General features: G+C 46.1%; 1 protein-coding gene across 2 annotated transcripts in view; it reads right to left on the bottom strand.

Annotated features, from left to right (window-relative positions):
- The window catches only part of LOC119977413 (peptidyl-prolyl cis-trans isomerase FKBP8-like), a 42,996-nt gene extending 23,467 nt beyond the window's left edge, over nt 1-19,529 (bottom strand). The window contains exons 1-5 of one of the 2 annotated variants that reach the window (XM_038818289.1): nt 19,437-19,529; nt 5,453-5,681; nt 5,181-5,303; nt 2,171-2,262; nt 1,925-2,094 (exon numbers count right to left, since the gene is read on the bottom strand). In XM_038818289.1, the coding sequence (XP_038674217.1) occupies nt 1,925-2,094; nt 2,171-2,234 (234 nt within the window). In that variant the 5' untranslated portion in view covers nt 2,235-2,262; nt 5,181-5,303; nt 5,453-5,681; nt 19,437-19,529. The remainder of the gene's footprint in view (nt 1-1,924; nt 2,095-2,170; nt 2,263-5,180; nt 5,304-5,452; nt 5,682-19,436) is intronic. The other variant, XM_038818299.1, reaches the window with a different exon arrangement.
- Nucleotides 19,530-21,527: the final 1,998 nt, after the last annotated feature.

Below are 21,527 nucleotides of genomic sequence, written 5' to 3'. Positions count from 1 at the left end.
AGTGAAAATAATCTTCAATATTAGTACATTTTATAAACAGACATTGACTAGATATCTTTGTACAGCGATAATAACATTAAAAAATCTTTAACAATTTAATAATAAATGATAATAAGTGAATTAGAAAGACTAATTAAAAGGGAAGGAGTTGAATCAAAGAGGCAGCACCCATAGTTGGCAAAGATTTTTTTTTTTAAATTTAGAGTACCCAATTCATTTTTTCCAATTCAGGGGCAATTTAGCCTGGCCAATCCACCTAGCCTGCACATCTCTGGGTTTTGGGGGCGAAACCCACGCAGACACGGGGAGAATGTGCAAACTTCACACGGACAGTGACCAAGAGCTGGGATCGAACCTGGGACCTTGGCGCCGTGAGGCAGCAATACTAACCACAGCGCCACCATGCTGCCCCTATAGTTGCCAAAGATGATGTAATTTGGTTCAGAAGGGTATAAACGGAGGTATTGTAAGAGTTTCCAATGTATTTTGAACTCTCCAATATTTCTCCGGTTTTCAGGGGACTGAATATCTTAAAGCAGGAAACTCTTTGTGCTCTGTTTCCCAGACAAATGAAACATTTGGGGATTTAAAATAAAACATTACTGTGAATATTTGATGGATATCCATAACTGATTATAGCTGTAGCTTTGCATTTTTAAAGACTTTTTCAGTGGATTCACTAATGGAACTAAAACTTTGGGTGCGATCTACCTGCCACATCATGGTCAGTAGATGCAGGCTGAAGCCTCCCACAGGCTCCCTTTCTCTACACCCTCGCTATGATTGTAACATTACATTCTGCAGTCTCCTTCCTTCCCTATGTACGGCACGCGTTGTGTGCATAGCATGCAAGAAACAATACTTTTCACTGTATATTAATACATATGACAATAATAAATCAAATCAAACCTGTTTGGGTACACTGAGGGAGAATTCAGAATGTCCAATTCACCGATCAAGCATGTCTTTCGGGACTTGTGGGAGGAAACCGGAGTACCCGGAGGAAACCCACGCAAACACGGGGAGAACATGCAGAGACTGCACAGACAATGACCCAAACCAGGAATCGAACCCGGAATCCCAGCGCTGTGAAGCAACAGTGCTAACCACTGTGTGACCGTGGATTCCGTCTCAGTTTGTATGTTTCTTAATTACATCATTACCCAAGACCCATGGGTTAGCTTAGCTCCGCTAGCAAGCATGAGTTTAGTTTGTTTGCTCCTTCAAATTGTAGTGACGCAACAGATTGCAATGAAATGGTAACATTGTGGCTAGTGCTAGTGTATTGTGCATTAACATGAGCTGTTTTGTTTCAGTAGTCCAATCTCTGCTGTACATTGATCAAATAAAAAAATTTTCTATTCATATAAGGCATGAATTTGCTGTCAGAGGAGATTATTTCTGAGTGTGCCATCAATCAGACTCTGCACTTCTAGAACTTCAACACCTGATACATAAAAAATAGGAACATGTAAGACCATACAGCTCTCAAGCCTGCTTTGCCATTCAAAACAGCATGGCTGATATTCTACCTCAATCCCCAATATCTCTTTATTCCCGAAGTGTCCAAAAATCTAACAATCATGGTCTTCAACGTACTCAATGATGCAATATCCATAGTCCTCTCGGATAGAGGATTCCAAACTTCTCAACCATTTGAGCGAAGACATTTTTTACCATTTCAGTTTTAAATGGCTGACCTTGTAACCCGAGACTACCGGCCTCATCGTGCCCAGCCGGGTGTCGCGACAAGGCCACTGAATCTCGCGAGATTCGCAACGCTTTGAGACGTCAAGCGAGCATAACAATGTACAGTATAGCAATTTAGTTTAAGTTATGTTAACACTGCTCCACGTTAAATATACATTGAATTTAAACCAATATTGTTAATTTCCTTTCATTTGCTAATTTAACTTTCACATACCTGACAAACATCACCACTACCTATTGTGAAGCTAAGATATTTAGGGGGTTCAACGTTTTTCCTATTTTCAAGCATTATCCTTGTCCAGATTTTAACATTTTGGCCATTTTGTGGGTTGTCCGGTTGGTTGTCACTGGATTTGAGAGTTGTTTTCTTCAGTAGGCCATTCCCTAAAGAAACAAGTTTACTGTCATACTTTGATATATTTAACTCCATTGTCTTGACAATATTGCTTGTTGTACATACCTAGCACATCAATCCAACCTTCAAGGAATTGCACTGAATCGCAGGCTATAAATTCATGCTCCATGCCACAGAATGTTCTAACTGTCACAGCTCTGTCGGGCCCACATAGAGACTTATGTTAAAAATTAGGTTTTAAAACTCTCACATGCTGCAAATAGGTGTTCACAAAAGGAGCAGTGCAACCTTGGATCTGTACAGTACATACTACAACAGCCTCAACACATACTTCACTAGTCACTTTGGCCTGTTGCACACTAGAAATTCAACATTGTGATTTAAGGGTCACCTTAATTCTTGTTTTCATGATAAGAGTTTGTGAAATCTGGGTTACTTTGAAATGTTCTAACAGTGACAAGGAGAGATGCCATATTTTACCAGTATCTACATGAGATGGGATGCAGAATAGGGATTGAACCATCTCCTGAATTTTGGTATTTACTTTTCCAGTGATGAAAAATCATTGAAAGTCTTAATAACTAACATCTTCACATTGTAAGACACAAATATGGTAACACTGATTCTTTGGAGTCTGGTTAACATATTTTCCTCATTCAAAAACTCGATAGACTTCATCCCAATTTGGACAACTGAAAGGGGGAAAAAAATGATAATTCTGATCAATGAGAGCACTTTGTTAATGTTGCATAAGTCATTTTCAAAATCAAGCAGGTGTTGTCAATGAATGAAAACAAATTGGAAAACTCAAGCAGATTAGAATTAGTGTTGGTAAATATAAAGCATGATTGTTTTATGCAACCAGGGAGACAGTAAAGTGATGAAAGTAGTGCTCAGCTGAGCTTGGATTCGTCCATGTAGGCGGCGCAGTGGCGCAGTGGTCAGCACTGCTGCCTCACAGCGCTAAAGACCCGGGTTTGATCCCGGCCCTGGTTCACTGTTCACGTGGAGTTTGCACATTCTCCTTATGTCTGCTTGGGTCTCACCCCCACAAACCCAAAGATGTGCAGTTAGGTGGGTTGGTCACACTAAATTGCCCCTTAATTGGAAAAAAGATTGGGTACTCTAAACTTATTTATTTTCAAATGGATTTGTACGTAGCCCAGCCAATATATAAAGAATGGAATCCATGCATGGCATCCTTTGGAAATAGTGGCCATGGAATCGCCAAAGGTCACCATGATTTGAATTCAGAGATATCAACGACTAGGATCTAAATATACAATTTTAAAAGGGTCAATTTTTAAGAAATGAGGAGACAATATATTGAAAGCATCAGAACTTTGAGAAGACACTTGACAAAGCTTCATGTGAAAGTGCATAAATTAAGCTGAAGGTTGTGGGGATTTAGAGTAAACTGTAGAACAGATTAGAAATTGGCAGAAAGCCAGAAAATATATAATAATAATCTTTATTGTCACAAGGAGGATTATATTAACACTGCAATGAAGTTACTGTCGCCACATTCCAGCGCCTGTTCGGGTACACGGAGGGAAAATTCAGAATATCCAAATTACCTAACAACACGTCTTTCGAGATTTGTGAGAAGAAACCGGAGCACCCAGAGGAAACCCATGCAGACATAAGGAGAACGTGCAGACTCCGCACAGTCAGTGACCCGAGCCAGGAATCGAACCTGGAACCCTGGTGCTGTGAAGCACCAGTGCTAACTACTGTGCTACCGTGCTGCCCTAGAATGTGCACATCAGTTGGGAGAAGTAAGCGTAGCATCCCAGGAATCCCACTGCTTCCAGTTTGCAACAATGGCTTGAATTCTGAAACTTATTGTAAATTCACCAAATTTGCAGACGATAAATGAGGAAAGACAGTGGAGTCAGTGATGTACCTCATAATTGACAAAACAAGTTGGACAAAATATATTGAAGACTAAATTTAATGCAGTTACAAGAAGGACGTAATCCACATTACAGGAAGGATGTAATTGCTCTGGAGAGTGCAGGGGAAGTTTACAAGAATGTTGCCAGGGCTAGAAAAGTGCAGCTATGAGGAGAGATTGGATAGGTTGGGGTTATTTTCCTCGGAACAAAGAAGGCTGAGGGGTGACTTGATTGAGGTGTACAAAAGTATGAGGGGAAGAGATAGATTGGACATGATAAAATTGTTTCCCGGGTCACTGTCCATATGGAGTTTGTACATTCTTCCCATGTCGGCATGGGTCTCATCCCAACAACCCAAAGATAGGTGGATTGGCTATGTTAAATTGCCCCTTAATTGGAAAAAAATAATTGTTACTCTAAATTTATTTTAAAAATGGACAAAATGATTTACCTTTGAGGAGAATTCTAGAAACAGGGGACATAGATTCAAGATAAGTGGCAGACGATGTAGAGGGGACATAAGGAAGAACTTTTTTTTGTAGAAGGTAGTGGGTGTCCAGAATTCGCTGCCGAGTTGGTGGTGGAGTCAGAGACCCTAAACTCTTTAATGAAGAACCTTGATCTGCAACTTAAGTGCTGTAAACTAGAGGGCTATGGACCGGATGCACGAAGGTGGGATTAGAAAGTGCACCTGGGTATCCTCATGCAGGCAAGAACAAGGTGGGCCTCCTTCTGTGCAGTAACCTTTCTATGGTTCTAAGTGTATGAAATACTGCACAGAGGAATGATAAATGGATAAAGTTTGAAAGGTATTGAAATAGCCAAGGATGAATTTGAAAGAGATGTAGGAGTCTTAATACACTTGACACTCAGTGTCTAACCCAGGGTAATATGTTATCAATAAAAGTCAAAGAAATTCATGAGCAATGTATAAACTGCATTGGTTAGACCACTGCCTGACGACTATGTATGGTGCTATTCAGTGAGACAAAAAAAAAGTTTTTAAAACATCGTAGGCAATGCAGAGAGGAAACATAAGGATAATCAGCACCGAAATAACAGGCATGATTGTCTTATGGGTGTTTCATCAGTGACTATCATTTCAACATTGTATGCACATATAGATCATTCACATCATCGGCTGAGTTTCTTTCTTCATGTTGGGCATAGACAACTTAAAGCACCTTGAAGAAGAAGAGGATCAGGATTTCACTAACCCTACACACTGAGGAATCCTTCACCTCCAACAGCTTCAGAAAAGTCTCCAAACCACTTCATCCTATGATTTCACCAGCATGCACCATCAAACAAATTATTTGATCATCACAAAGGATATTAAACTAAAAAGAAAAGATTAGATATTACTTCAACAGTTTTGAGTAAAACAGCAGAGAAATTCCCTCTAAAACACACAAATTTTAAAGATCAACCTTTGAATGTTATTTTACTTTTTGTGTTAGAGAAAAAACGCATAAATTGGATACATTACATCAGTAGCAATGGAATCATGCTCTGAAAAGCGAGGACTCATTGACAGATCATAGCATTGGTGGTTACAGGCTTCCAGTTGAGTATGGCTTCCCAGAGGAATTCAGATCGAGAGGAACACTAACGGCAGCCACCTGCAGGTGGGTCAGGTATAGACACCTATCACTTTCCTTCCTGGGTACAATATCATGAGGTTTTCGTAAGTTCACCTTTACTTTATACTTCAAAGCCTGAGGAAGATTTAAAAAACCTAGTTAAGTAATTCATTTTCAAATTTGCAATAGTCTTGTATTAAATGGATTATATTAGTGGCAACGTTGGTGAATATTGTGAAATTTATTTCTGAGCATTACATCAGAATTCATAATTGCCACTTGAGGGCACAATGATTTTACTTAACAAGAATGAAGCAAGTTTGAAGGAGGTCTTTCAGACCATGTCGCTCAAACTTCAAATACAAAAACAATCGGCCTCTCGTCATATTATCCAAATACAACTTCAAGAAATTTTGCCTCCCAGATGATTTGCTCCAATGGTTTACTGAGAAGATTTCCCAGGTGGAATGACGTAGAGAGAATTTCCAAATCATGATGTGGATATAGTTGATGAAGAAAGAGTGAGTTCAAAAGCCAGAGTTGAAAGATTCAATGACACTTGCAAGAACATCAACCTGAAAGAGGATCCAGAGGCAGGGAGAGATGAGGCCAAGAAACTCTCATTGAAAGGGGCATAATTTGGAATTATTGTGATAGCAGTTAATGAGGCAATGAAGGCTATTGGATCGGGGTATTTAGGGAAGGCGGACATAGAGATGGGTAAAATATGAGAATTTTGGCCAAGTTTCAAACTCTGAATTATAGAACTTGGAAAGCATTGGACTAATTAAACCTAGACGTGATAAGATTTCTGGTGTGCCGAAGATAAGGTACAAGCAACAGTGTGGTGAAAATGGGTAGTCCGAGTGCTGGCCAGAAAGTGGTGTTTGAAGCTCAACTCAGGATCAATGCACAAGGAGCTTGACATTATCCAGGATAAAGAAACCTGCTTGATTGGCATCCCTTCCATCATATTAAACATTCATTTCCTCTGCCACTAGCGCACCTTGTTTGTTGTGTGTACTACCTACTGGGTGCACTGCAGCAACTCGCTGAGGCTTCTTCAATACAACAGAAACATAGAAAATAGGAATAGGAGTAGGCCATTCAGCCCTTTGAGCCTGAGCTGCCATTCAATATGATCCTAACTGATTCTCTGGGTGCAATTTAATGGCTGCGTTGCACTTAAGCAAGAGTGCGACAATGGCGTTAAGTCGCAGGAGGCTAAAACCGAGAACCGCGGTGCGCCAATCTGTTTGAGATCCAACTGGCCAGCCCCCATTGGCAAAATCAGGATCACGCAGTAGCGCGGCGAGAAACCAATAATAGCCACTTAAGCCCAATCTTCCTACAATCAACAAGAGCGACCCCTTATCTAATGGCCTCCAGTGATTCAACAGTCCCCAGCGAGGGGTCATGTGGGCGCCGATTAGTACACCTTTTTTAAAACATGAAGCTGACTGTGGTAAACCACTGTTACACCTGTATTAGGTGATGTAAGGTAGGACCTGTACTACAGGTTCGCCGGTTGCCCCTGCCTGCTGGCTCCGCCCAGTAGGAGGAGCGTGTCCTCTATTCAGCAGCCATTTCGCCAGCTGCTGTGGGAGGCCACACATCTTACTGCAAGAAAGCCACAGTTGTTTCCAACCTTAGTCTTTGTACAATTGATCGTGCATCACTGACATAAGATCTGCTGCGGGGACCCGAGGAGGTACGAAGCCATCTTCGATCCTGATCAATGGGCCTGTGGACACTGGGTTGCTGCCCCAGTGCTCGGAGGAGGGGGTGCCAGCCTGGATGCAGCGGCCAAAATACGAGCACCCAAAGTTGGGCTCCAAGCACTGGAGCCATATCGGTGACCAGAGGGTGGGCATGTGCACCAGGGAGGGAACTAGTGCTCGGTCCAGATACCTTTAAGGCGGCTGTCTGTGGTACAGAGTGGGGGGTTCGATGAGTAGGACTACATCCGGAAGTGCGTGGGCAGGGCATGTCGGATGGCAGGGAATGTGGGGTGGGGGGTGGCGGAGCGGAGGAAGGGGCAATGTGAGAAATTGGGCATAAGGGGAAGCAATGGGGGAATGGAAGGTCCTGGGCTGGAAGACACCGCTGGTTAACAGTCTCACACCTTCTCCCAATTCCTTACAGATGTTACATGCAATGGGCGATATCTTGGACCCTGCAGAAGCTGCCCCCATGGTGCTGCTGGCAGGTCAGGCAGCCAGATGTTGAAGAAGGCAGCGGCAGCAGCGTCGACAGAGACTCAATGTGGCAGTCCATGTGCAGGGCCCCTCCCCACACCCCGAGACCCAGCCGCCTATCAGTCAAAGCAGGGACCAAGAGGGGGCAGCCAGCGACGGCTCAAGGTGTAGATGCTGCTAGTCTTTGAAACATGACAGACTGCGTGCCACAGGAGGCTCTGCCTCAACAAGGGGATGGTGCGACACCTGTGCCATGTCCTCGCGGACTTGGCACCATGTGGAGGCAGAGGATACCTGCTCCCAGTGGCCGTCAAGATCACTGCAGCCCTGAGTTGCCTTGCGCTCACCAGTCCGCGTGGGAGTACCCTACATAAACATAAAGGGGTTCCACTCCCTGAACATCCAATTGATGTGCGACCACCACATGTGTGCACACTTCCCAGGGAGTGTGCAAGGCAGCTACATCCTAGGGCAGTTGTACTTCCCTGGCCTCTTCGAAGATCACTCCAGGGTAGCCGGTTGGCTCTTAGGTGAGAAGGGGTACCCGCTGACAACCTGGCTAATGATGCCAATATGGAGGCTGTTAACCGATGTTGAGACCCGATACAATGAGGCCCATGCGGCCACCCAGGCTGTCATTGAACGGTGCACTGGACTCCTCAAGATGCAGTTCTGATATCTCGACCGCTCTGGGGGTGCTTTGCAGTACACCCCCCAGAGGGCCATCCGCTTTCTGGTGGTCTGCAGTATCCTCCACAATCTGGTACAGCAACGGGCGACGTGCTGGAGGTGGAGGAGGAGGAACATGTGGCCACCGAGGAGGAGGACCTGCAGGACCAGCCAGTGGATGGAGGACAGGAAGCTGCATCACATAAGACCTGGCATTCTCTCTCTCCACACCAATCCCCTTTCCCACCACCCCCTATCGCTCAGCTTTTGGAAGGCAACATCCTGGTAAATCTCCTCTGCACCCTTTCCAATGCTTCCACGCCCTTCCTATAATGTGGCGACCAGAACTGCACGCAATACTCCAAATGCGGCCGCACCAGAGTTTTGTACAGCTGCAACATGACCTCATGGCTCTGAAACTCAATCCCTCTACCAATAAAAGCTAACACACCGTATGCCTTCTTAACAACCCTATCAACTTGGGTGGCAACTTTCAGGGATCTATGTACATGGACACCGAGATCGCTCTGCTCATCCACACTACCAAGAATCTAACCATTAGCCCAGTATTCTGCCTTCCTGTTACTCCTTCCAAAATGAATCACCTCACACTTCTGCATTAAACTCCATTTGCCACCTCTCAGCCCAGCTCTGCAGCTTATCTATGTCCCTCTGTGACCTGCAACATCCTTCTGCACTGTCCACAACTCCACCAACTTTAGTGTCATTTGCAAATTTACTCACCCATCCTTCTACGCCCTCCTCCAGGTCATTTACAAAAATGACAAACAGCAGTGGCCCCAAAACAGATCATTGTGGTACACCACTAGTAACTGAACCGGATCCGGGCTGAACATTTCCCATCAACCACCACCAGCGAGCCAATTTCTGATCCAAACTGCGAAATCACCCTGAATCCCATGCCTCCGTATTTTCTGCAATAGCCTACCATGGGGAACCTTATCAAACGTTTTACTGAAATCCATATACACAACATGTCCACCTGTTTGGTCACCTTCTCAAAGAACTCAATAAGATTTGTGAGGCACTACATACCCTTCACAAAACCGTGTTGACTATCCCAATCAAATTATTCCTTTCTAGATGATTATAAATCCTATCTCTTATAAATCTTTCCAAGACTTTGCCCACAACAGAAGTAAGGCTCACTGGTCTATAGTTATCGGGGTTGTCTTTACTCCCCTTCTTGAACAAGGGGACAACATTTGCTATCCTCCAGTCTTCTGGCACTATTCCTGTAGACAATGACGACATAAAGGTCAAAGCCAAAGGCTCAGAAATCTCCTCCCTCGCTTCCCAGAGAATCCTAGGCTAAATCCCATCCGGCCCAGGGGACTTATCTATTTTCACACTTTCCAGAATTGCTAACACCTCCTTATGAACCTCAAGCCCTTCTAGTCTAGTAGCCTGTATCTCAGTATTCTCCTCGACAACATTGTCTTTTTCCTGTGTGAATACTGACAAAAAATATTCATTTAGCACCTCTCCTATCTCCTCGGACTCCACGCACAACTTCCTACTACTGTCATTGACTGGCCCTACTCTTACCCTAGTTATTCTTTTATTCCTGACATATCTATAGAAAGCTTTAGGGTTATCCTTGATCCTACCTGCCAAAAACTTCTCATGTCCCCTCCTGGCTCTTCTTAGCTCTCTCTTTAGATCCTTACCAATCTCCCTCGCCGCCACCTGCTTCCTCAATTGATGTGCCAACAACCTATTTGTCTTCTCCCCATACTCATAGACTTCCCCCCTGGCCTTCCGCAACTGCCCCACTGCCTTACCTGTAGACAACAGTCCGATCACCAACTGGAGTATCTGCCGCTCTTTCAACAACCCAGCCTCCGGGGCCTCTGAATATCTCCAATCAATCTGCAGGATCTTATCCACCAGCCTCAGCATTTCTGCCCATTCCATCATGTCCCTATGTGGCCGTATCGCTATTAACTCCCCCCTGACCAATGCCTTCAGCTTCTCCCATAGCGTGGCGGCTGAAACCTCCACATACCCCCTAATAGTGACCCTCACGGGCTCACACACCTCCTCAGTATCTAACAATCCCACATCTAACTTCCACTGCGGGCGTTGGCCCACCCAGTCCACTTGCAAGTCCACCCAATGCGGCGCATGGTCCGAGACCACAATCGCCGAATACTCCGAGCCATCCCCCCCACGCCAGTAGAGTCTTATCCATCACAAAGTAGTCGACCCTATGCACATGGGAGAAGTACGAAAACTCCTTCGCCCTCGACTTCCCAAATCTCCACGGGTCCATTCCCCCCATCCACTCCATAAACCCTTTTAACTCCCTTGCCACCGCCAATACCCTCCCCAACTGCGGACTCGACGGGTCCAATTTTGGCTCAATAACCAAATTAAAATCCCCACCCCTCCCACCCTCCTATTATCAGCCGGTGTGAGTCTAGGACCAGAATCTTCCCTAGCATCCAGCTCATGAATTCCATGTCATCCTAATTTGGGGCATAGACGTTCACCAGGACCACTGGCATCCTCTCTGGTTTCCCACTCACCATCACGAACCTTTCCCACCCCTAATCTACTACTATATTCCCCACCTCAATCGCTACCCACTTATTTATTAGCACCACCACCGGACACGTCTTCACTCTAATCCTGAGTGGAAGACCTGGCCTATCCCACCCTTTCCTTAGTCTAGTCTGATGCCCAATCTTTAGGTGCATTTACTTTAAAAATGCCACATCCTCCTTTAAGCTCCACAAATGTGCGAACACGCATGACTGCCCATTCAGCCCTCTCACTTTAACATGTGATCAGCCTGATCAGGGGGCACCCCCCCCCCCCCCCCCCCCCACACCTCCCCCGGCCGATCAGACATAGCCTTGCTCGGGCCAGCCCCAGCCCGCGTCACACGACCCTCCAGGCCCATCCTCAGATGCCCGCCGTCACCGACCACCATCTTATCGCACTTCAACAGCCCCATCACTGTCAGCATTCCCCCCCCCCCCCCCCACTAAACAAAATAACAATCCCAACCCCCTCTAGCACTCTAACCACCTGCTCACCCCCCACTGCGCTCCTGTGAACTAGCACACCCCGCTAGCCTGGCAGAACCCGCCCATGGCGCCAAACCTCCTACCCCCCCCCCCCCACTGATTCCCCTCCAGCCCCGCTCACAGTCTTGACTCGGGTGAATCCTGCTCTCCTCTTGGCCAGTTCCGCACCCAGGTCCTGGTACACCTGGAACTCATTACCCGCCCAGGTACATCTCCTCGTCTACCTGGCCCACCTCAAGATATTCTCCATATTTTTGAATCGATGTAATCTTACCACCATCGCCCTCGGCGGCTTGTTCGCCTGCGGCTTCCTCATCAGCGCCCTGCGCACCAGATCAACCTCCAGAAGCCGGGCGAAGGCCCCCTACCCCAACAGCTACTCCAGCATTTTGGCTACATAAGTGCCTGCATCCGCGCCCTCGATGCCCTCTGGCATCCCCACAATTCTCAAATTCTGCCTCCGGGATTGGTTCTCCAGTTCCTCCACTTTCTCCTTGAACCGCTTCTGGGTATCACTCAACATCCCAATTTTGGTCACCAATGAGGTAAGCTGCTCCTCATGCTCCCCGAAAGCATCCTCCACCGTCTGGTTTTGGGTCTCTAGCCTCAGCTCCACACGGTCAATCCCTGCTTTCTGCGGGTCTACCGCTTTCGCCAAGCCCTCCTGAGCCTCCTTCCTCTGATGACTGAACTTTTCATTCAAAAAGTCCACCAACTGCTCCATCGACCATTGGGCTGGCAGGGCTAACCCGTTGCTCACCACCATCTTTCCTTGTGTCCCGTGAAGAGTTTCTTGCTCTTGCAGCTCTTTTCTTCCAAATCCACGTCTGGTACACAAATCCATTCACCGGTGGAGTATAGTCTTCTTCCACCACTCCTGCACCCTTCTCCTTCAAAACATACACCCGGCAACTGGGTCCGTCTCAGAGCCAGCACACGGGACAGGGTGACACAGCTGAGCATGTGCCGCCGACAAGTGCGCTGGGCCCTCTGGCCCCAGACCCCTCAGAGGACATCGATGGCCATGGGACGAGGTAAGCAGCTGGCTGCCTCCACCTCAGATGTGCATCTGAGGGAGACAACTAGACGTAGCGGTAGAGCTAAGAGGGCCAAGCACACTGCTTTGACAAAGAGTCATTAGACTTGAAACAGTAGCTCTTTGCTCTCCCTGAAGATGCTGCCAGGCCTGCAGAGATTTTCCAGCATTTTCTCTTTTGTTTCACCTTGAAGCATCATTAGATCCTCCTCACCTCACATTCCAAGGTTTGTGTGAGCAGCAAGCTTGGAAAAATTACTTTTCATTCCCTCATCCAAATCTTTGACGCATATTGTGAATAGCTGGGGCCCAAACACTGATCTCTGCAGAGCCCCACCAGTCACTGCCTGCCACTTCGAAAAAGACTCATTTATTCCTACTCTCTGTTAACCTGACTACTAACCAATTCTCAATCCATGTCAATATATCACCCCAATCCAGTGTGTTTTAATTTTTCACGTAACCTCTTATGTGGGAATTCGCAAAAGCTTTCTGAAAAACCAAATACACATCTACTGGTTCACCCTTTTCTATTCTACTCGTTACGTCCTCAAAAAACTTTAGCCGGTTTGTCAAGCATGAGTTTCGCGTCATAAATCTATGCTTACTGTCTAATTTTGTTGATATTTTCTAAGTGTCCTGTTATCACATTCTTTAGCATAGACTCCAGTATTTTCCCTACTCCTGATATTAGGCTAACCAGGCTGTAATTCCGTTTTCTCCCTCCTTCCCTTTTTAAGTAGCGGCGTTATATTAGCTACCCTCCAATCTGCCGGGACTGTTCCAGAAATGACAGAAATTTGTAAGATTACAGCCAACTCCTCCATTATTTCCATGGCCACCTCCTTTCGTACCCTGGGATGTAGATTATCAGGCTCTGGGGATTTATCGGCTTTCAGTCCCATTAATTTCTCCAGCACTGTCTTTCGACTATTTTTTTTCAATTCCTCCTTCTCACTGGACCCTTGATTCCTTAGCTTTTCCGTAAAGTTATTTGTGTCTTCCTCTGTGAAGACAGAACTAAAGTAGTTGTTTAATTTCTCTGCCATTTCCTTGTTCTCTATTGTAAGTTCTCCTGCTTACTGTAAGGAACCTACATTTGTCTTCACTAACTTTTTTCTTTTTATATACTTATAGAAGCTTTTACAATCCACTTTCATGTTTGTTGCGAGTTTCCTCTCATACTCTATTTTTCCCCTCTTACTCAATCTCTTTTTCCACCGTTGCTGAATTTTGACCGATTCTCAATCCTCAAGCTTTCTACTTTTTCTAGCAACTTTTTATGACTCCTTTTTGGATACAATACTATCCTGAATTTATTTTTACGGGATGGTAGGGCTGCTTTTCTTGTGTTTTTGCACCAGCAATGCATGCGTTCATTTCTTAAATATTAGCCATTGCCCATCCACCATCATGCCTTTTAATGAAGTTCCTCGATCTATCTTAGCTAATTCTTACCATTGTAGTTTCTTTTATTTAGAATTAGGACCCTAGTATCAAAGTGGACTTCTTCACTTTTCATCCTAATGAAGAATTCTATCATGTTATGGTCACTGTGCCTGAAGGACCCAGCACAACAAGATTATTAAATAACCCCTTCTCACTGCATAATAACAAATCTAGGATAGCATGTTCCCTGGTCGGTTCTTCAACATACTAGTCTAAAAAACCATCTCATACACACTCCAGGAATTTATCTGCTGCAGTTAGTTGCTAATTTCATTTGTCCAATCTATATATAGATTAAAGTCACCCATGATTACTGCAGCACCCTTGTTACATTGGCATAGAATCCCTGCAGTGCAGAAGGAAGCCATGCGGTCCATCAAATTTTCAAAAACCTTCTGAAAGAGCACCCTACCTAGGCCCACTCCCGTTTTGTCCATGTAACCCCAACTAACCTTCACATCTTTGGACTCTAAGGGATAGTTTTAGCATGGCCAATCCACCTAACCTGCACATCTTTGGACTGTGGGAGGAAACTTGAGCACGCAGAGGAAACCCACGCAGACACGAGGACAACATACGAACACTACACAGTCACCCAAGGCCGGAATTGAACCTTGGTCTTGGGTGCTGTGAGGCAGCAGCGCTAACCACTATGCTACCATGCCACCCACATGTAGCTCTAATTTCCTGTTTAATGTCACCCAAAAGCCGTGACTTCAACCACCTAGAAGGACAAGAATAGCAAGCTCATGGAATCACCACCACTAGCAAGCTCTCCTCAAAATCACCATGTTAAATTAGAATCCTTCATGGATCAAAATCCTGGAACTCCCTATCTAAGAGCACTGTGGGAGGGACTTCCGGTGACATCATGTAAAGACAAGATGCATAAAAAAGCAGCTCCCAGCAAGATCTTTATATTTGATCCCTTTTGCCTGTCTTTTCCAGGGTTTTTGGTGCTCAAACCCAGTGAGTTGAATAGGTGAACTCTTTCCTGACGGAGGTATGTCAAAATCGTGAACAAAGAAGCTCAATATTAAAAAGGCTCAGGAGGGAAGCCCATCGCGGGAAGGTGAAGGAAAGAAAATGGCCGCTGTGCCCATTATATTAGAACCTTTGTCAGTGGTAATGGCGCAGGATCTTCAAAGGTTCGGCAAACAAATTGACAGGCAGTTTCAACGGCAGAGCCAGAAAATTAAGGAATCTTTTAAAGCCACTATTGAAGAGGCTTTGGGCCCGATCCGTGAACAGTTGGTGCGAACTTCACGAGACACTTAAAGGGGTGGAGGAGGCCTTGTCGAGGCATGAGGATCAGTTTACTTCTGTGGAGACGGAAAGCAATAAATGCATGGGACATAAAGTGGAGGTCCTCGACGATAGGTCAATGCGGTTAAACCTCAAATTGGTGGGGCTGCCTGAAGCCGACCCAGTAGTTCTGGGCAATGTTTTCTCGGCTGGTGGGTGGGGATGAAGTGTTCGCCCCTCCGAAATTGGACAAAGCACATCAGGCGCTCAGGCAAAAGCCAAGACCCAATGAGCCACCCTGGAACATGATAGTCAGCTTTCACAAGTATCAAAGGAAGGAGAGGATCTTGGAATGGGTGAAAAGGAATGAGAATGGGATGGTCTCACCGTCTACCGTGTGGGAGGCATTAAAGTTGGTGATTAGGGGGAGATCATCTCGTACAAATCATAAATGCATAGGGAGAACAACGGGAGTGTCGAGAGGTAGTGGATGAAATTCTGGGTGTGGATAGGGAGTATGCAAGTGACCCAATGCCAAAGCTCTTTGTGCGCAGGAAGAAGCTGCAAATGCAGTTTGACCTACTGTCTACAGGTCAGGTGGTGCAACAATTGTGACGCTTAAAGGGGATAGCATATGAGTATGGGGAGAAAGCTAGCTGACTGTTCGTGCACCAGTTAAGGTGGCAAGAGGCTGCCAGGGAGATGGTGCTGGTGCGGGAATCTGGAGGTGGGTTGGTCTCGACCCCAGAGAAAATTAATGAGGTGTTTCATTCCTTTTATGAGAGGCTTTACAGGTTGGGGTCGTCAGAGGATGAGCAGGAAGGAGATGGTTGAGTTTTTGGAGGGCTAATTAGGGGATGAGTTGCGGGAGACATTGCAGGTGCCGATGGGGTTGGAGGAGGTCCGCAGGGCTCTGAGTATGCAGGCGGGAAAAGGGGCCTAATGGGTTCCCGGTAGAGTTTTACAAGAAGTTCGCGGATCAGCTGGCCCCATTGGTACTGTAGATGTTTAATGACTCATTGGCATGGGTTTCCTTCTGGAGAAGTTGAGATAGGCATCCATCTCCCTCCTTCTGAAGAAGGGCAAGAACCCCACAGATTGGGGGTCGTACCACCCAATCCCTCGACTTAAAGTGGATGCAGAACCTTTGGCCAAAAGCCTAGCGTTGAGGCTGGAGCCCTGCCTCTCTGAGGTAGTGGGGAAAGACTAGACAGTGTTTGTGAGGGGCAGAAAACTGTCATCCAATGTGAGATGGCTACTGAATGTAGTTCTTACATTGGCAGTGGGACCAGAACCGGAGATTGTTGTATCCCTGGATGCCGAAAAAGTGTTTGATAGGGTCGAATGGAGCTACTTCTGGAGAAGTTTGGGATTGGTGCTGGATTTGCATCATGGGTCTGAAGGAGTTTTCAATTTTTTCTCCGCTACATAAAGTGTACTCACATATCGATTTTTTCATTATGGGTAGCATCTTGCTACATGGGCTGAAGAAGGACAAGGACTGGCTGCTATGTTCGAGCTAACATGAATTCGGGATCGTTCAGTCATTCAGGCTGCACAGGGGGACGAAGCAGATCCCCACTGATGTCTGTGATTGAACCATTGGCGATTGCTTTGAGGGCCTCAGAGAAGTGGAGGGAAATTGTGAAGGGTGGAGTAGAGCACAAGTTGTCCCTATATGCGAACGACCTTGTATTGCCAGTGAGGAACCCAGGGCCAGTTATGGGGGATATTGCAGGGGTTCTGCTCCTTTTCAGGATATAAACTAAATGTTGGGAAGAGTGAATATTTTGTGGTTAGCCCTCTGAGGGGAGGTGTTGGGTTGGGGGGTTTGCCATTCCATCTGGCGGGGACCGGTTTTTGCTATTTGGGACTTCAGGTGGCCCGGACTTGGACTCGACTTTGCAAACTGAATTTTACAAGTTTGGAGAGCAGGGTTAGAGTGGACATGTACAGGTGGGACAGCTTTTCACTGTCGCTGACAGGCTGAGTTCAATCTATTAAGGTGAACATTTTGCCGCAATTTGTATTCTTATTCCAATGCCTTACATTGTTTCAGGTGATGGAGCGTCTCATAACGGGTTTCATATGAGCAGGAGGACATCTCGGATTCAGTGAGGGGTCCTACAGAGAGAAAGGCAGGTGGGCAGGTTGGCACTGCTCAATTTGTTGTATTATTACTGGGCGGCCAATGTGGGGAAAGTGTTGAGTGGTTTAGGGATCAGGAGTTTAGTTGGGTACAGATGGAGTTGGGATCATGTAGATGGACGGGTCTGGAGACCCTGGCGGAGGCATCTCTGCTGTTTTCACCCGCGAAATAGTCCGTGAATCCAGTGGTAGTATTCATGTGAAAAATATGGCGGCAACTCAATCAGCATTTTAAGCTGAGGGCAATGTCAAGATGGGCCCCAATCTGGAGGAACCACTTATTTGAGTTGGTGAAATTGGATATTACATTCAGGGGGTGGAAGGACAGGGATGGAGAGAGTGAGGGATTTGTTTCTGGAAAGGTGGTTTGAGAGTTGGGAGGAGTTAAAGGAGAAAGCAGAACTTGGGGGACCGGATAGGTTCAGATATTTTCAGGTGCAGGACTTTGTTCGGCGGGCATTTCCAACTTTCCCGGAGGTACCGCCGTCTACCCTGCTGGAAAGGGTCAGAGGAGGGCGGCATGTCTGGATGGGTGGATTATTGGGATAAAACAGGTTTCAGTGGAGGAGGAAGGGTCCCTTCGTAGGGTGAATGCTACATCTTCTTGCGCGAGGTTGAGCTTGACACGGCTAAAGCAAATGTTTAGAACGCACCTCATCAGGGTCAGGATGAGTTGATTTTTTGAGGGGTTCGAGGAAATTGAGCGGTGTTTGAGATGGCCTTCTCAGCATACCCACATGTTCTGGTCCTATCCCAGCTGGTGGATTTTGGGGGTCCTTTTTCCGCACCATATTGGTAATCCTGAATATTAACTTAGAGCCCAGTCCATTAGTTATATTATTATAGCCCTGTCCATTAGATGCTCTATTTGGGATATCGGACTAACCAGAGTTGAGGACGGGAGTCGATATGTTGGTATTTGCATTGCTGTTGGTCCAGCAACGAATACTGCTGAGCTGGGGCAAGACAACGCCACTCAGTGCCGAAGCATGGCTGGGTGATTTATTGGAACACTTGTACCTGGAGAAGGTCAAGTTCATGGTGAGAGGTTTGATCAATGGGTTCTATCGTAGTTGGTAACAGTTCATATGGCACTTTAAAGATTTGGTCAGTTAGTGCTGTCAGTGGGGGGAAAGGAGGGATTGTTTTGGGTGGCATTTCTGTTATTGAGATTCCTGTTACCGTTGTTAAATGTATTTTCTGATATATGCGTTGATATTAGATGCCAAAATTTCATTAAAGATGTTGTAAAACAAGAGCACTGGGGAGTGCCTTCACCACACTGAATGCAGAGGTTTAGGAAAGCAGCTCACCGGCTCTTTCCCGGGAGCAATGAGGGATGGACAAGGCCACTGGTCTTACCAGCGACGCCCACATAATAATAATAATCTTTATTAGTGTCACAAGTAGGCTTATATTAACACGGCAATGAAGTTACTGTGAAAAACCCTAGTCGCCACGCAGCACCTGTTCGGGTACACTGAGGGAGAATTCAGAATGTCCAATTCACCTAACAAGCACGTCTTTTGGGACTTGTGGGAGGAAGCCGGAGCACCCAGAGGAAACACACGCAGACATGGGAAAACGTGCAGACTGCACAGACAGTGACTCAATCCGGGAATCGAATCTGGGACCCTGCGCTGTGAACCAACAGTGCAACCACTGTGCTACCATGGGGCTCTGTGAATAAACAAAATACATTTAAGCACGTGTAGAGTGCGTGCATGTACATCCAGCAGACAGGTGGTTAGTGCACAATTGCTTTGTTTGTACAACTGAAGAGATAAAGTGTGCACAAGGACCACTCGACCATTAATGTGTGAAGGAGGAAGTTTGTATGAGCGTTGTTTAGTCAGTCTGCAGAGTAAACAATGACAGCGGTGTGTCTCGGAGTGAGCTGAAGGCATGTGTGGGTTGAGTACTGGAGTGATCGGCTCATTTGGAGAGGAGAGGCTGCAGGGTCAACAGCGAGGAGAGGGTGGTGCACCCGCTCTGTATAAAGGCCTGGCCATCGCTGCCGCCAATGCAATGTGTGTGTGCGCTGGTTGCGGACTGAGCCAGACTCGGAGGCTGAGACTCGGTTACTCACCCGCTCCTGGTCATCTACCGCCACCAGTCGCGGAGCGGCACCGAGGCGTCTCCGTTACCGCGGTGACCTGCGTGACATCACAGAGCCCCCGGGCAGCGCGGCATGCGGCCCGTGACGTCACATTACCACGAGTGGGCGGGGAGAAGGGCGGGTGCGCGGGCCATCATTTTTGGCGGGAGAACCGCGGGGTGAAGCAGAGCATGTCCCACTACCTGTTGATCCCGAGAATGTGAGGGCGCGCGTGTGTCGAATATCTTGACTAGATAATGTGATGCGTCCAGGTGATCTCTGTTGATGCTTGGCTTTTCTACGCAGCGAGATCGAAGAAATCAGATGAGCGTGCGCCAAGAGGCCTTGCTCTGATTGGCTTATTTATTTTCTCTAATAATTGTTTATAAACTTGAACCGACGTTTGCCGGTCACTTGGCAGCCGCCAGTTTCACGGAACCCGTGGAGGACCTTTTGAATGCCAGTTTGAATACCCCTACTCTAGAATATACAGTGCAAAAAGGAGAAGTAATCCACTAGGAAGGGTGACTTCAGGTTGCATTGCACATTGGGTGTAAATTTAAATTTAATGTCCTTTCATTGTCGGCGTAAATGCAAGAAAATTGCACCCTCCCATTTTTTATTGGGAATATTTCAGTCAAATCAGTGGTGTTTTGTGAAGGTAAGTTGAAAGTGGTGCAAATGATAGAGGAAATTAGGATGCAGTAATATATTGGCAAAAAAGCTACCATCAATCCATTACGTGCAAAACTCCTCAAACAAAAAAACAGCACAACGCTGCAGTTACACTGACATTCCAGGAGTTTCCAAACCTATTTTACAACACAGAAAGTGGCTTTAAGGGAAATATTGCCTTTCAACAAGCTAATCACTTTCACCTAATCACATTTCTCAATACTTTTTTGGCAGTTGAGTGGAATTATAGCATGTGCTAGTATGAAAAAATATTTCCATAAATGACCTCCCCCACTTTCCAGGGATAATGGTGCCGCTAAAACAAGTAACTGAATTAGTATGTAAAGGTATAAGTTAAATATTTGTTTCATTTGGATTGTTTATGCTCTGTTTTGCCCATCGATCACAGACATTGCATAATCTCTTTCCAAAATCACCTAAATACCTGCTATGCCTCAAAAAAGAAGCAAGCAGTCAGAACAACTGTCGTATCCTGGACCCATTAATGAAAGTTTCCCCAGCCTAGGAGTCAATACCTGTGTGCCCTTAGATTTGAAGAAAATTAGAACACAAAAAGAAACAGCCACAGCTGTGGGCATTATTGAACCACTCCACAGGTTGGCCTGTAGCTACAGCTGCGGCCACGTTATGGTGGCTGCGGGAGGGATCAAAGAGATCCTGGGGCATTGGCTCCCCGCTGTGCTGCTGGGAGATTGCCTCCAGACATCTCCAGAAGTTCTGAAAAATCATACTGGGCTTGAAACACTAACTCTGTTTCTCTCTCCACCAATGCTGTCAGACATGCTGCGTTTTTCCAGCATTTTCTGTTTTAATCCAGTCAACTCCCTGGTTTTGGGTGCCATGCATTTGCAGGCCGATGCCACGTGTGACCAGATAGCCCTCCTATGCCTTATCTGGCTTTCAGCGAAATGTCCAGGTGCTAGGACTCTGACAGGCACTGGACGACGGTTGGTGCCAGAAAATGCTGCACCTGACTGGTCAATTCCTGCTCCATGTTGGCACAAAAAATTAGTGTTTCACATTCATCATGTGTGGGGAGCACAGCACCAACAGCCTGTGCTTTCTTATGCAGGAATTCGGAACTTAATTTATTCTCAGTATGCAGCTGACACTGGCAAGCCCATATTTAAAGTTCATCCCTTGTTGCCCTGAAAAGGTGGCTGTGGGCTTTCTGGAACCACTGCAATCCTTGGTGGTGTTAGGTAGGAAAGACTGGGATTTAGATTGATTATAAAACCCAGGAGTAGAAATTAACAGAGTTAGTGACAGAAATGTCCCAAATCATGGAGACACCTTTTATGGAAGGGGGAGGGGTAGACTTGGCAAATTTGTGAAAGAAAATGCATCGAGCCATCTCCCCTACCTATTACCACCTCCTTGCACATT

Source organism: Scyliorhinus canicula, chromosome 1 (assembly GCF_902713615.1).
Source record: "Scyliorhinus canicula chromosome 1, sScyCan1.1, whole genome shotgun sequence".
Classification (NCBI taxonomy): Eukaryota; Metazoa; Chordata; class Chondrichthyes; order Carcharhiniformes; family Scyliorhinidae; genus Scyliorhinus; species Scyliorhinus canicula.
The sequence above is the reverse complement of the archived record's forward strand: the minus strand, read 5'-3'. Positions and strand labels throughout refer to the sequence as shown.